Source organism: Trichomycterus rosablanca, chromosome 13, assembly GCF_030014385.1.
Source record: "Trichomycterus rosablanca isolate fTriRos1 chromosome 13, fTriRos1.hap1, whole genome shotgun sequence".
NCBI classification, from domain to species: Eukaryota; Metazoa; Chordata; class Actinopteri; order Siluriformes; family Trichomycteridae; genus Trichomycterus; species Trichomycterus rosablanca.
The window spans coordinates 26,046,369-26,060,604 of record NC_086000.1 but is presented as its reverse complement, the minus strand read 5'-3'; the positions used below and the strand labels follow the sequence as shown (position 1 = coordinate 26,060,604).

The 14,236-nt window shown below is 37.6% G+C and overlaps 1 protein-coding gene across 1 annotated transcript; it reads right to left on the bottom strand.

The window, feature by feature from the left end:
- Nucleotides 1-663: 663 nt before the first annotated feature.
- Nucleotides 664-13,477, bottom strand: asb2b (ankyrin repeat and SOCS box containing 2b). Its single transcript, XM_063006734.1, has 8 exons — nucleotides 13,382-13,477; nucleotides 11,444-11,630; nucleotides 10,218-10,373; nucleotides 9,530-9,775; nucleotides 7,707-7,878; nucleotides 6,142-6,733; nucleotides 4,435-4,588; nucleotides 664-827 (listed from the first exon to the last, which is right to left on the bottom strand). Exons 1-8 carry the CDS (start codon nucleotides 13,475-13,477, stop codon nucleotides 664-666), a joined length of 1,767 nt encoding a protein of 588 aa, XP_062862804.1.
- Nucleotides 13,478-14,236: the final 759 nt, after the last annotated feature.

Genomic DNA, 14,236 nt, shown 5'->3' with positions numbered 1-14,236 from the left:
ATTGAAACAGAAGTATTGACAATTACAAAAAGTGGAAAACTATAAAATGGGTTTTTGCTTCAATTCCACACTAATTGTCATTCACAGTTTGAAATATAAATATGCATGTTTATACTTATTACTGGAAATGTTTTCCCAATAGCTATTGTACTTCATTTATGACACAGTGAATACCGGAAATCAACCAACTGCAAATCCAAACCAAGGCATCATAAAAAAAAAAATCACATTTAGTGTAGTATTTAATCTTTTCCATGTTTGTAAATCCACAAATGAACTTGAACAAAAAACATTTTGGAGTGTAGATTACTGGTAGACATGGTATAAAGATTTTAAACCATATTTTATTTTCATTATGGTATTTGTTCTTAGAATAAATTAACTGTAATTAATTAAAGTTAGAAACAATCTGTGTGAGATTTAGCATTAATTATAAACCTTTTTATGACCTTCTTTAAATAATTTTTACAAATGGTGCCAATCATTTTAGAGATAACTGTATAAAGGATTTATTCTATAACTGTTTCCTTTTAGTTTAATCAGTGCAGGCACCACTCAACCATACTATAAATAACAGCAAATCTAAATAACCTACCTGTATACTATATACTAGAAGTACCAAAAACATCAAATTTCATTCATACCTGACAAAGAAATATTAACTCATCTTTTCTTATAAATAGACACTGTGTTGTTGGCCTGTAAACAATGCAGAAACTGGAGCAGTCTGCTTGGTAGTGGAAGATTATTAAGCAACATCAGTCTCTGGGCACCGACCTGTTCACGAACCTTCAGTCTGCACAGATGCATCAGTGGACGAGGAGATGCTGTGGAGATGCCAATGTGTACAAGTCAAATAAAGTATATTTAGTTTACAGTGTACTACACTATATGACCAAAATTTAGTGGAGTTATTGTATTTCAGCCACAGCCTTTTCCCTTCCCCCCAATCTAGCTGCTTCCAATTACCTCTTGCAATTCCCTTGCTGCTTGCAACACCTCTGCACTGATCAAGAAGTGGCCTATGTCTGTTGTAAATCATCCACCGCTTGTGCAAGCACCTCAACCAGACAGCAGAGGTCACATTTTTGCAGGAGCAAGAAAATCCTCCCTCAGGCATGGTGTACCAGTTGTACCGTTTTGATGCCTGTCCAGCCTAATAGCATCACTGAGATCCTCAAATCATAAGTTCATGTTCTCTGTGGTGGTGGGCTAGCACATTAGACCGCTGTGCCACCCCAGTGGTCCACAGTAATTTCTAAAAAGTGTGTAAAATAAACAATATAAAATAAGCTTCCAACTTAGTGGTAACAGCTTGGCCATTTTTTATTTTAGTATGACTGTGCCTGAGTGCGCAAAGCACGTCCCATAAAGACAGGGTCTAAACAGTTTGGTACATAGCCCTGACCTCAATCCTATTAAACACCTTTTGGAGAGTTGGAGCATCTTTTAAATTAATTAGCACAGATTTGCACAGACAAGTTTTGTGGAAGGCCTTCCTAGATAAGTGGAGGCTTTTATAGTTGCAAGGGGAACCCTCCATATTTACGCCTATGGTTTTGAAATAGGTTGTCCAACAAGCTTATGGTCAAGTATTCACATACTTTTGGTCATTTAGTGTATTTACACCTCATATACAGATAGCTTTAAAGTCAGAGTCTTATAAAGAGGATTCAGACAGTATTTAAACCCCTTGACTTAAAATGAAATTTCTTGTTCACAAAGGTATTAAGATCATTTAATCATTACTATGTAGAAGCCAGTTTGGAAGCAATTACAGCTTCAACTACAGCATCTTTTTTTTAAATAGGTTTATACAAGCATTGTCCTACAGGGGTTAGGATTTAGGCAGTTTATCCTATTCATCATCAGATCATTTTAAGCTCCATCAGACTGGATAGTGAGTGCCTGTTAACTGCTAGCTTTAGGTCTTTCCACAGATGTTTGATGGGATTTAAGTCTGGGCTTTGGCTGTTCCACTCAAGGGAATTTAGAGACTTCCCCTGAAAGCACTCCAACATCAATGTTGTGCTAAAAAAACTGTTGCCCAAGTGTTAAAGGATAACCCTGTATTGTAGTACAGCTTACTGATGAAGGTACTGGACTAGTAAATAAATGGTGCTTCTGTCCCTGCAACTGAGAAGCACCCATGTAGCATGATGCTGCCACCACCATGTTTCACTGTAGTGATTTTATAAGCCAGGTGATAAGCAGTGCTTTTACCAAATATAATGCTTTCTGTTCTGCCCAAAACGTTCAATACCCATCTCTTCAGACTCTTCATTATCTCCTAATGTCATGGTTCTGTACATGACCTTTAGCAAACTCCAAGTGGGCTGTCCTTTTAATACCTGTACAGGTCCTTCTCAAAAAATTAGCATATTGTGATAAAGTTCATTATTTTCCATAATGTAATGATAAAAATTAAACTTTCATATATTTTAGATTCATTGCACACCAACTGAAATATTTCAGGTCTTTTATTGTTTTAATACTGATGATTTTGGCATACAGCTCATGAAAACCCAAAAAATTTCAAAAAATTAGCATATCATGAAAAGGTTCTCTAAACGAGCTATTAACCTAATCATCTGAATCAACGAATTAACTCTAAACACCTGCAAAAGATTCCTGAGGCTTTTAAAAACTCCCAGCCTGGTTCATTACTCAAAACTGCAATCATGGGTAAGACTGCCGACCTGACTGCTGTCCAGAAGGCCATCATTGACACCCTCAAGCAAGAGGGTAAGACACAGAAAGAAATTTCTGAACGAATAGGCTGTTCCCAGAGTGCTGTATCAAGGCACCTCAGTGGGAAGTCTGTGGGAAGGAAAAAGTGTGGCAGAAAACGCTGCACAACGAGAAGAGGTGACCGGACCCTGAGGAAGATTGTGGAGAAGGGCCGATTCCAGACCTTGGGGGACCTGCGGAACCAGTGGACTGAGTCTGGAGTAGAAACATCCAGAGCCACCGTGCACAGGCGTGTGCAGGAAATGGGCTACAGGTGCCGCATTCCCCAGGTCAAGCCACTTTTGAACCAGAAACAGCGGCAGAAGCGCCTGACCTGGGCTACAGAGAAGCAGCACTGGACTGTTGCTCAGTGGTCCAAAGTACTGTTTTCGGAAATCAAGGTGCCAGAGTCTGGAGGAAGACTGGGGAGAAGGAAATGCCAAAATGCCTGAAGTCCAGTGTCAAGTACCCACAGTCAGTGATGGTCTGGGGTGCCATGTCAGCTGCTGGTGTTGGTCCACTGTGTTTTATCAAGGGCAGGGTCAATGCAGCTAGCTATCAGGAGATTTTGGAGCACTTCATGCTTCCATCTGCTGAAAAGCTTTATGGAGATGAAGATTTCATTTTTCAGCACGACCTGGCACCTGCTTACAGTGCCAAAACCACTGGTGAATGGTTTACTGACCATGGTATTACTGTGCTCAATTGGCCTGCCAACTCTCCTGACCTGAACCCCATAGAGAATCTGTGGGATATTGTGAAGAGAAAGTTGAGAGACACAAGACCCAACACTCTGGATGAGCTTAAGGCCGCTATCGAAGCATCCTGGGCCTCCATAACACCTCAGCAGTGCCACAGGCTGATTGCCTCCATGCCACGCCGCATTGAAGCAGTCATTTCTGCAAAAGGATTCCCGACCAAGTATTGAGTGCATAACTGAACATAATTATTTGAAGGTTGACTTTTTTTGTATTAAAAACACTTTTCTTTTATTGGTCGGATGAAATATGCTAATTTTTTGAGATAGGAATTTGGGGTTTTCATGAGCTGTATGCCAAAATCATCAGTATTAAAACAATAAAAGACCTGAAATATTTCAGTTGGTGTGCAATGAATCTAAAATATATGAAAGTTTAATTTTTATCATTACATTATGGAAAATAATGAACTTTATCACAATATGCTAATTTTTTGAGAAGGACCTGTATGTCTTAATTGTGGTTTCTGTCTTACCACTCTTCCACAGAGTGCCTCTCTGCATCTCTGCTCAGGACTTTTGGAAGACTTCTGGATTAACAGTTGGGTTCTTTCTTATTGCCCTGACCAAGTGGCCAAACGGCCATCTCTAGGAAGGTTAATGGTTGTGCGAAGCTTCTTCTATGGTCCGATGGCCACTATGGTCCTGGTCCTGTTGGTCTTTCCAGTCTATGTTCAATCGGTTCAATTTGCAACTGGTGGACTAATTAATTGCATTAATTATCATTAAAAAATATCCTTGGTCATTATGGATGATTAAGTGTAGCTTGGTGTGTAATAATGGCAAGTATATCCATTTAAAATCAAATCCACAACACAATAAACTGCAAGTCAAAGGCACAGAATATTTTCTTAATTCACTTTAGGGGATAAACGACAATTTCTTAAGAGTTACTGTAATTAAAAAAGAAAGTTCATCAATAAAAATGATAGAACCAATATACTTACATGCTTTTTCCTTAATAACAGGCCATGCTTCTTTACTCTTTAAATGTTTAGTGATACCGCAGCACAGCTGAACATTTCCAACATAATCCAGAAGCAGGTTTATCAGAGGTGCTGCTATATGACTCACAGAGGTAGAAGAGATCCACTCGCAAAACTAAAAATAATAAGAATGCAAAAGTATTAAGCACCATGTCATAGGGATTTTTAAAAAGTGCATTTAAAAATGTTTTATATATTGCTTAATCAGTCATGACATGCTTTTACATTGTCCATCTGTATTCTTAGTTGTTTGCAATATATTTACATTTTCATTTTACATTTTCTGCATTTAGCAGACGCTCTTATCCAGAGCAACTTACAGAAGTAAGTTATTAGTTAAGTTATTAAGTTTTCTCAAAGAATACTTGAATTTAAAAGCACTGCTGTTAAAGTCCAGTCCATGAGTTAAAATAGATTTATTGACACTAGCTTTTGATGAATAATGTTTTTCTTTTGTACAACTGAGTTACATTAATTCATGAGACATACAATGACAGAAAAGACATCACATGCAAATTTCCACAACTGTATAATTAAGAAATAAAAAAAACTATATGACAGAGCTCTGGGCTGTGTGCAGGCCACTGGAGATATGGCAGTCAGTAAGTGGATGTGTCCCTACATCCTTCTGGCCATATAATGTATGTTTATTCAATGTACAATTTATGCATTTATAATTCAGTCATTCAGCCACACCCATTGCTAAATGATGCATAAAATCATAAATACCATCTCTATGAAAAAATATTGACACTAAAATGGGTCGCATTTAATACCACAGTGACTTAAAAAAAATACTATAGGATGCCTCAAGTCAAATCTATGCCCTGCTAAAGCCACCCCTAGCAGCAACGGAGTAGTTGTAAAACAGTAGGCCATACAAGCTCATAGAATAGGACTATAATGCTGAAGTGTACTGGGCATAGAAATAGTATATCCTCAGTTGCACCTCACTAGTTCCAATTCCCTTTTGAAGTTAAACAAAATGATGTATCCTAATTATACAGCATGCAATGACATTTCTAGGGAATTGTGTGTTCTTATTTCCCTTTGCATGAAGATTTTTTTTGCTAAGTTAGACATAAATTAGCTAGACTGGCATTGCAGAGGCCAAACCTCCACCCATCCAATGCTAAACTGATAAACTAATAAACTCAAAAGCCAAATGCAAACCAGGCCTTATTACCCACATAGTGGCCTGACCTCAACCTATCTAAGTCTTTTGGATGAATTTGGATAAATTTAAAGGGTAAGTGAATCCTTGCATTCATGTTCAAAAATCAAGGAAACCCAGAAAGTGAGAGCTTTTATACTGAACCAAAGTGACTTAACAGTTATTATAGAATACAATACAAGCAATTGAAGGTTGAGGTCCTTGCTTGGGGAACCAAAAGCTGCAACCTGACAAGCCTTCCAATAAAGACAAAAAAACCTCCAATTGCCAATCCAGTACCTTAACCACTAAAAACAACTGCTCTACCTCATTTATAGCAAAATAGAATAACTAACCTTATAGTTTTGCCCATAAATGAGTACATATGGATGTGATGTATAGGGAACAGGGATTTGGTGTACATACATTAAAACACTAATAATCAAAACACATGAAATACATACTTAAATCGAAATACTGATTAATAATTAATATTAGGTAAATGTTTACCATACCTGTACATTTCTGGTAGATGATTCTGTGCAGATTGTATGTGACGGAACTGTATTTGGCATTACTGTATCCTGAGTTCTGTCTTCTGTGTCCACCATTCGTCTTTGCAGAATGTCCAAATGGTCACACCTGAAACAATCCTGTACGTTACAGCCATTGTCCAACAGATACTGTAAAATTCCCAGATGATGTGTACACAAGAGCACACCAGGAAAGTCTGTGGGATGAGCTGGTATTTGAGCATTGACATCTGCCCCATGTTGCACCAGTGTGGAAATAGTTCTTAAACAGCCCTGGCGTACTGCAACCAGCAGGGGGTTAAGGGGGTCCAGATTAGGGTCTGCGCCAGCTTTCAGCAATATGTCCACAACTCCCGCATTACCCGCTGCAACAGCGCAGTACAGAACTGTGCTGCGATGGTCATGAAACATGGCTGAGCGTTGGTGGGACAGCCTGGCATTTAAATCACAGCCTAACTTGATGAAATATTGCACGACATTTTCCTGGTTAAACTCAGCTGCCAGGTGGAGAGGAGTGATTCCACTTTGTCGTATTTTTAATCGACTAGTGACAGGCACCAGTAAGGACACAATTCTAGAAGGGAAACAAGAAAAAAAGGTGCATTTAATTATTAGAATATACAGAATTATTGCCATTAAAGCTGGGAGATATGATAATTATATAAAAAACAATGCAATTTAATATCCCTATGTATATAGTATGTACACATTACTATGTAATTTGGGTAGTCATAATAAGTTGGGTTTTGTTAGTTGTCTGAGCTGTTTCACCTTATTTGTTACTTAGTAAAAAGTAATTAACTTATCATCAATATCTTTGTAAAGTTATTTAGAGTAGCCAACCTAAGTAGTGGCATTGTATTTGTGATTTAAAAGGAAAGCTACGTGATTAAATGCAGGGTTGCAGAACAGGACTTTCAGTCAGCTCTAATAAGCACCTTAAAATTATTACCACCCATTACTTAATTAGCTACAATCCTGCCTTGAGGAAACACACACATACACATCATGCTATAACTCCACACAGACAATAATAAAGCACAGGAATGCACCCAGACCTCTGGAGCCGTAAGCTATCAACACCACCTGCTGCACCACTGTTCCGTGTGTGTTGTTGTATTGCAGTATAGTTTTGTCATATCATTCACCCATAATCTATATACTTAGGTTTCATAAAAACAAACTAATTACCACCTTAATTGTCATATTACTTGTGAAAACAAATAAAGTATTCAGCTCACTTGACAAAAGGATGTCTCTAAACAGCTGCAACCTAGAACAAATACTGAGTTTGAAGCACCTGTCACACCATGGCACCCTCAAACTTTTTGACCCTAACAGGAGGTCCCTATAAGGAACCACTATCAGTTCATGTCACATTGCTGACGTACACCTGTCGATGACAACAACAGTTTCGGCTACAGCTGTCCAGAAGCATGTGGTTTGCCACTCTCAAAAAGGCTGGTACAGTAAACAACTTTAGTATAATTATTTCTTAGTAAAATTGCAGCTATTTTTTAATTGGAATCTGAAATGATTATGCTTACTCTTCATGGCCATGCTGGGCAGCAATGTGCAGTGGCAGAAGTCCAGTGTTGGAGGCTTTGTTGGCATCTGAGTGGTGTTTGAGAAGAAGTTCAACTGTGTCTCGATGGCCAAACTTACTGGCTTCACTCAGAGCAGTAGTTCCCTCACATGACTGTAAATTTACACCAGTACCTTTCAAAATACAAACATGTAAATAAGACATTGAGTACTGTTTATTATTATTATTATTATTATTATTATTAGTAAGCTTTATCAAAGTATCCAAAAAAAAACAGCAGATAAAGATGAAGTACATTCGGAGTCACTGTTATCTGTGGTATGCCAATTATAGCTTGTTGACATCTCCACTATAATTAGGTTCTATTATTCTAAAGCAGATATCACGCTCACTGCTAAATTGTGAACATGTACAGTCTTATAGGGAGGAGATGGCAATCTGACAAACCTAATCGATCTCAGACAATGTTCCAAAGTGGATAGGTGGAGACAGAATATCACATTAATATGGGAAACTCAAGTATGGGCTTTAAAGTATGCTCTTTATCAAAAAAGGCTGTATAAACTGTGACACAGGAAAAAGAATATACCACCAACAAAACACAGCATTATAATATATTATTATAAAATATAATTATTAGCTTTATTTGTAATACAAAGTTTGTTTCAAAACCGATACCCCCTTCTTGCTCTCAGATTGGCTTTAATTATTTGGAACTCACAAAATGTAGGAAACATTGTAGGCCTTATATTCATATTCCAAATCTTCTATTGTACCAAATCAAAATGTTGCTTTAGGGATTCAGATATGATAACTAAAGAAGCCATAAAGTGTACTGTATGAGATGTCAACTATTAGCATGCTTAAAGCATGCCATTATAAAACTGGTAAAATGTGGCCATAAAATAAATCATTGCATTTATATAGTCAATCTGGACATTTGGGTGCCTAGAAAACATCTCCCACATCATTATTTTGGTTTTAATTTTTAATGGTTTACAGAAAAGTCTGATCCTATCATTGGCATGTTGCCACATTAATCAAAATTAATCCAAACAACTAACCAGTTTTGTTGAGCCTGTGCCCTGTGTAGCATTAGAATTCTGCCCCTAGCTGACAGATGTGGTCTTCTGCTGTTGTGGCCTTTCTGCATCGAGATGTGGCATGTTAAAAGTTCTAAAATGCTTGTCAACTTACCACTGTTGTAAAGAGGGATTGTTTAAATTGACATACTCTTCAACCAGTCTGGGCATTTTCCTTTGACCACTTTTATCAACAACTCCACCCATAGGTGGGACTTTTTTGTTTTTGTTACCTGCAATATTCTGTGTGACCTCTGTAGACTGTTGTGTGTAAAAATACAGTAAATCAGCAGATCTGCTAGACCCAAACCAGCCTGCACGATATGGTTTAAATAATGTATGTGTACTTTTACATGACAGTGGTTATTTTATTGGAGGCTGGGCATGTACAGTACACAAAAATTCTGTGGGAGCCCCTCTGTTCTTCCTGTTTCCTTCTTTCCTAATACTTTGTGTTGTGAAATTGTTTTTGAGTTGGATGTGGCTTTTTAGCCATCACCTGACATGAAATATTTTCTAAGCCACAGACACTTTCATGAATCAGCTTGGTTTGTATCGATTTATAATTAGCTGAGATGAGTGGTGTATTTATGGAAAAGGCTTTAACTCTTACAGTGACATTTTATTATTCACCCACATCAGCTAATTAAACATCGTAAATAAAAAGGCCAAGTAAGCATATCACACTAACACTCTAAAACCACCAACATATCTTGCAGTGTGTCCCAAGCTGCCTTCATACCTTTACTTATGAGGTAGTCCACAATATTTTTTCTGCCATGCCGAGCTGCCTCTATGAGTGGAGTGACGCCGTCAGTGTTGGGGGCATTGACTGCAGCACCGGCCTGAAGCAAAGTCTCACAGAGCTGTGTGTTCCCCTGTCTTGCTGCTTCATGGAGAGCTGTCCAGCCCCGATGGCAGCGCTGGTTTACTGTGCCTCCAAATGCCAGTATCGCTTTCACAATGTCGATGCTTTCATTTTCACAAGCTAGAATTAAGGTAATTCTCTGATTAACATTGCAAATAGGCTGAGGGTGTCCAGTATTCTAACATGTGACAAAATGCTTATTTATCAGTAAGGTCCCCTTAAAATTTGTGTCTGTGGTGTAACTAGAAACTGCAAATAAAATTATTTGTAAAGGAAAATAAACATGATGTTTGTAGATTTTTACTAGTCCTCTTTCATATTTTCTTTTGCCATTTGACCTTAAACCAAGGGCAACTGGTCAGTCCCAGCATTTATATACACACCACAGAGTATGGTGGAATGATAACTGCTTAATTGTGTTTAATAGCACACATTTACTGAAGCATTTGTGCTGTTAGATCTTTATATATTTATTGACTTATGTTTTTTTGTTTAATTTGCCAACCTCTATCCATGTTTTACAATTATCTTATACACACAAAGACACACATGCAGTCTATACCTTTATACAGTGGTGTCTCTTTATTTTTATTGCTGATATCTGGATCTGCACCTGCCTCCAGAAGACTCTTCACACACTGCAGGTGCTTCCCATCAACTGCTATCAGCAGAGCAGTCTGCTCTTGAAGGGTACGCTTATCTACTAAAGTGGGTTTCACTGAGGAACACGAACACACACACACACACACACACACACACACACACACACACACACAATTATAATTAGCTTGCATTTATATACAGTGTGTAACACATGGCATTCATCTATTAATCCTACTGAAGTGGGTTTAAGTGTGGGGGAGTAAAACAAACACAGACACACACACACACACACACTAAATTATCACTAGCTGCTCAACTTGTTAAGCAAGTTTATCTTTCCAAGTAAAAAGGAAATAAATACAGCAATAATCTCTATTGCTTAGTGTACGCAGTGCTAAAGACCTTAAGTTGGGTCCAAAACATTAAGCAGGAAAAAAGTTTAAAGGGGAAGAGTCAAATTTCACTATTTCCTTGGCAGAAAAGGTTGTGTAATCCAAAAACACTGAAAACACACACACATTTCTCAAAACCATGTCTGAGAAAAAGGCTAGAAATAAGGACCAAAGACATTTGTGTCTATACTCAAATACTAAGAATTAATATGAAAGCATAAGGTAGTTGGCCATCAATTACTATAGAATTTCACATTATTAGTAAAAAAAACAATAGCATTGTTGGACCAGTTGTTACGGGCTTTGATCTCATAAATGATTACATTCCCCACATTTTGTAAACATGTGGTGAATCAGTTTTAAGCGTATTTTATTTGAAGTATTTTAACTTTTTTCCATCCAGCTTCAGTAACTGCTTCATCCTGATTGTGGTGGGTCTGGTACCACCTTAAAACACCGTGTGCAAGGTGGGGCCACACATTATTCAGGGTTCAAATCTATCAAACAAGGACACTATACACTTTTTATTTGCCATTTATTTACTGACCAGAATACCCAAAAACCAATGCAGGTGGAAAGAGCATGTCAAAATCCTTTCAGGATGCCCTCTTTTGAGTTTTAAACAAATAAAAAAGGCATGTCATTGGGTGCTTTTTTAACTGGTTGTGCAGTCCTGAGCTTGTGTAGTTTGAAGGAGTGCCGATGGTGGTATGTGTGGACAATGTGACAAATCATGGCTGATGCAAATATCCCAGAGAAAGCCTTGCATTGTGTAAATTTTGCATGCACCCACCTTTGAGGAGAGCTTTAACACAGGCAGCTTGTCCACACTGTGCTGCTTCATGTAAGGCTGTCCAGTCATCCACTGAAGAATGTGTTTCGATGCATGATGTCGAATCAGCCAGTTTAGACACTGTGTGCACATCTCCTCTCCTGATTGCCAGGATCATGGGCTCTACATCTCTGCAAAACAGAAATGACTTTAAATGATATTGAGATCATCAATGTTAAACATGGCTAAATGCATGGAAGATCCAATGCCACAGACATCTAATACCTAATCTCACATTTAGAAAGCTAATATGATATTCAAAATATTTTAAGGCTAAGATAAGACGAGGTATAGGCAGTGAATGTTTTAAAATGCATGTAAATAAATACTCTTCATGAGGTAAGTAAAGCTCATGAACTGCCTGTCCACATGATGTGAAAATAAACAGGATTAATCTCCATCTCAGATGCTCGCATGCCCATTAAAGAGGCTTTGAGGGGGCTGAATTGTTTGTGGCTACGTAGCCCCATGCTCAGAACTGTGTTCTGACATCTTTCTATCATCTAACCATGACCCTGCTGTCTTATATATCCCACATGTTTACAGGTGCCATTCTAACAGGATTATCAATGTTATTAATCTCACTTGTCAGTGGTGTTAATGGTATGGATTTAGGTAATAAGGTAATAAGTTTCATGTACATCACCTTTTTACTAAGCACTTAAGGTGACATGTACTTACTTACTAACACTCTTATTCATTTCCTAAAAAAACAAAAAACAAAAAAACCTTTGCTTCTATCAGGGTTTCAGAAGATTTGTGTTCCTGAACTGTTGTCTACTTAAGCTAGAGTAAGGTAATGTTTACTATGGAAGCACTTCTGTAAGTTTTTTTTGTGTTGTTTTTTTGACTGGGTTCTTTTTATATTATCCTATATTTGGAACCAATTCAATTATACATTAAATAATTAATTATACTCTGGAAAGATTTTAAAATTACACATATTGCATGGCATGTGTCCTATTTTTAGATACAACTGGTTTGTAAAATGATAAATAACTGAATTGATTATAATTGAAATTATATTGTGCTTATTTGAAAATACTATTTTAAACTATTGCAAATTAAATACTATAGTATTAAGTAATAATAGTATATTAATCCCGTATTTCTCAGGTGAAGCGGTCTGTGTCCTTTCTGTGTGGAGTTTAAATGTTCTCCCAGTGTCTGCGTGGGTTTCCTCCGGGAGCTCCGTTTTTTTCCAACAGTCCAAAGACATGCAAGTGAGATGAACTGGTGTTTGATATTAGAACTTGAACTGATGAATCCAAAAATCCAGTAAATAACCAGCAATTACCTGTCCTGTCATGAATGTAACCAAAGTGTGTAAAATGTAACATTAAAACCCTAATAAATAAATAAATCCCATATTTAAACCTAAAATAATGAATAAATAAATAACTACTTAAAAAAAAGTATTATGTATCTTATATTTAACGCTAAATTAAGAAAGAATAAATAATTAAATAATTCTTTTAAAAGGTCTCAGAGAAACAGTTCTCATACAAATGTCATCCACTGTCATTCTAATTCTGCATACCACTCTATCCTGTATTGAAAGACATGGAATAGTATATTGAATGTATAGACAGACCCAGATTGTGTTTTGGAATCATCTAAAGTAAACAGTTCTCATATAAATGTCATCCACTGTCCTTCTAATTCTGCATACCACTCTATCCTGTATTGAAAGACATGGAATAGTATATTGAATGTATAGACAGACCCAGATTGTGTTTTGGAATCATCTAAAGTAAACAGTTCTTATTTAAATGACACCTGTAGAAAATCAGACACTGCATATTATTTCAAACTGGAGCCATATGGCTTATTCATAGGCACCATGTGTTTAAGACAAAAGCAATAACAAAGGACTCACTGTGAGGGGGGTGCAGTGACGTCGGTGGGGGTCCCGCTGTCAAACCCGCGCCGGTTACTCCGCACTCCACTGGAACGAAATAAAGAGAGATATTCCGCATAACTGAAGCGAGTCATTTTCTCACATCCAGCAGTACATGAGTCTGAGAGACTGTCAGAGATAGACTGAGGGACTGAGAGAAAGATGGACCGATAGAGTGGACAGAAGGAGCGCACAGGAGCTCAGCTGTTCTTCAGGGTAATTTTAGTTATTGCCAGTGGGGGAGGCCTGACTGACCATGTATGAACAAACACTCAGCGGCTCCCACTATCAAAAATGACATCACGACGTGGGCGTGGTCTGCCGCTCTGTTGTGCTTTTTATGTTAAGTGCAGCAGGCTAAAGGCTTAATGATCGATTGATTAGCAGAGATTGGATATTTGAGGTTATTGTGGACTATCTATTAACAGTGTTGTCTGCTCTAGACAATCAATATTTAATTAAGTGAATGGCATTGGCAACATCCATTGAAAAAGTCAATTCACACACACACACACACACACACACACACACACACACACCTAAGGGCAATTTTTAGTAGTTCCAATTAGCCTGACTGCATGTCTTCAGAGGAAACCAAAGCTTATTAAGAAAACCCACACAGACACAGGGAGAACATGCAAACTCCACACAGAAAGTACTCTTCAAACCCAGGACCTTCATGCTGTGAGGCACCATGTCTCAATTCAATTCAGCTGCATTTAATTCAACAAGCTCTATTAGCATGAAAACAGGTGTTTCTTTGTTATCATTGTTTGTTTGTTTGTTTGTTTATTAGGATTTTTACGTCATGTTTTACACTTTGGTTACATTCATGACAGGAACGGTAGTTACTC

Bases quoted from the DNA above. Each gene is read 5' to 3' on its own strand.
- asb2b (XM_063006734.1), bottom strand. From the start codon at position 13,477: ATGACTCGCTTCAGTTATGCGGAATATCTCTCTTTATTTCGTTCCAGT. The intron at 7,879-9,529 runs GTATGAAGGCAG...GTATTTTGAAAG, and splicing joins GGACTACCTCATAAGTAAAG to GTACTGGTGTAAATTTACAG. The intron at 4,589-6,141 runs GTATGGTAAACA...TATTATTTTTAG, and splicing joins CATCTACCAGAAATGTACAG to TTTTGCGAGTGGATCTCTTC.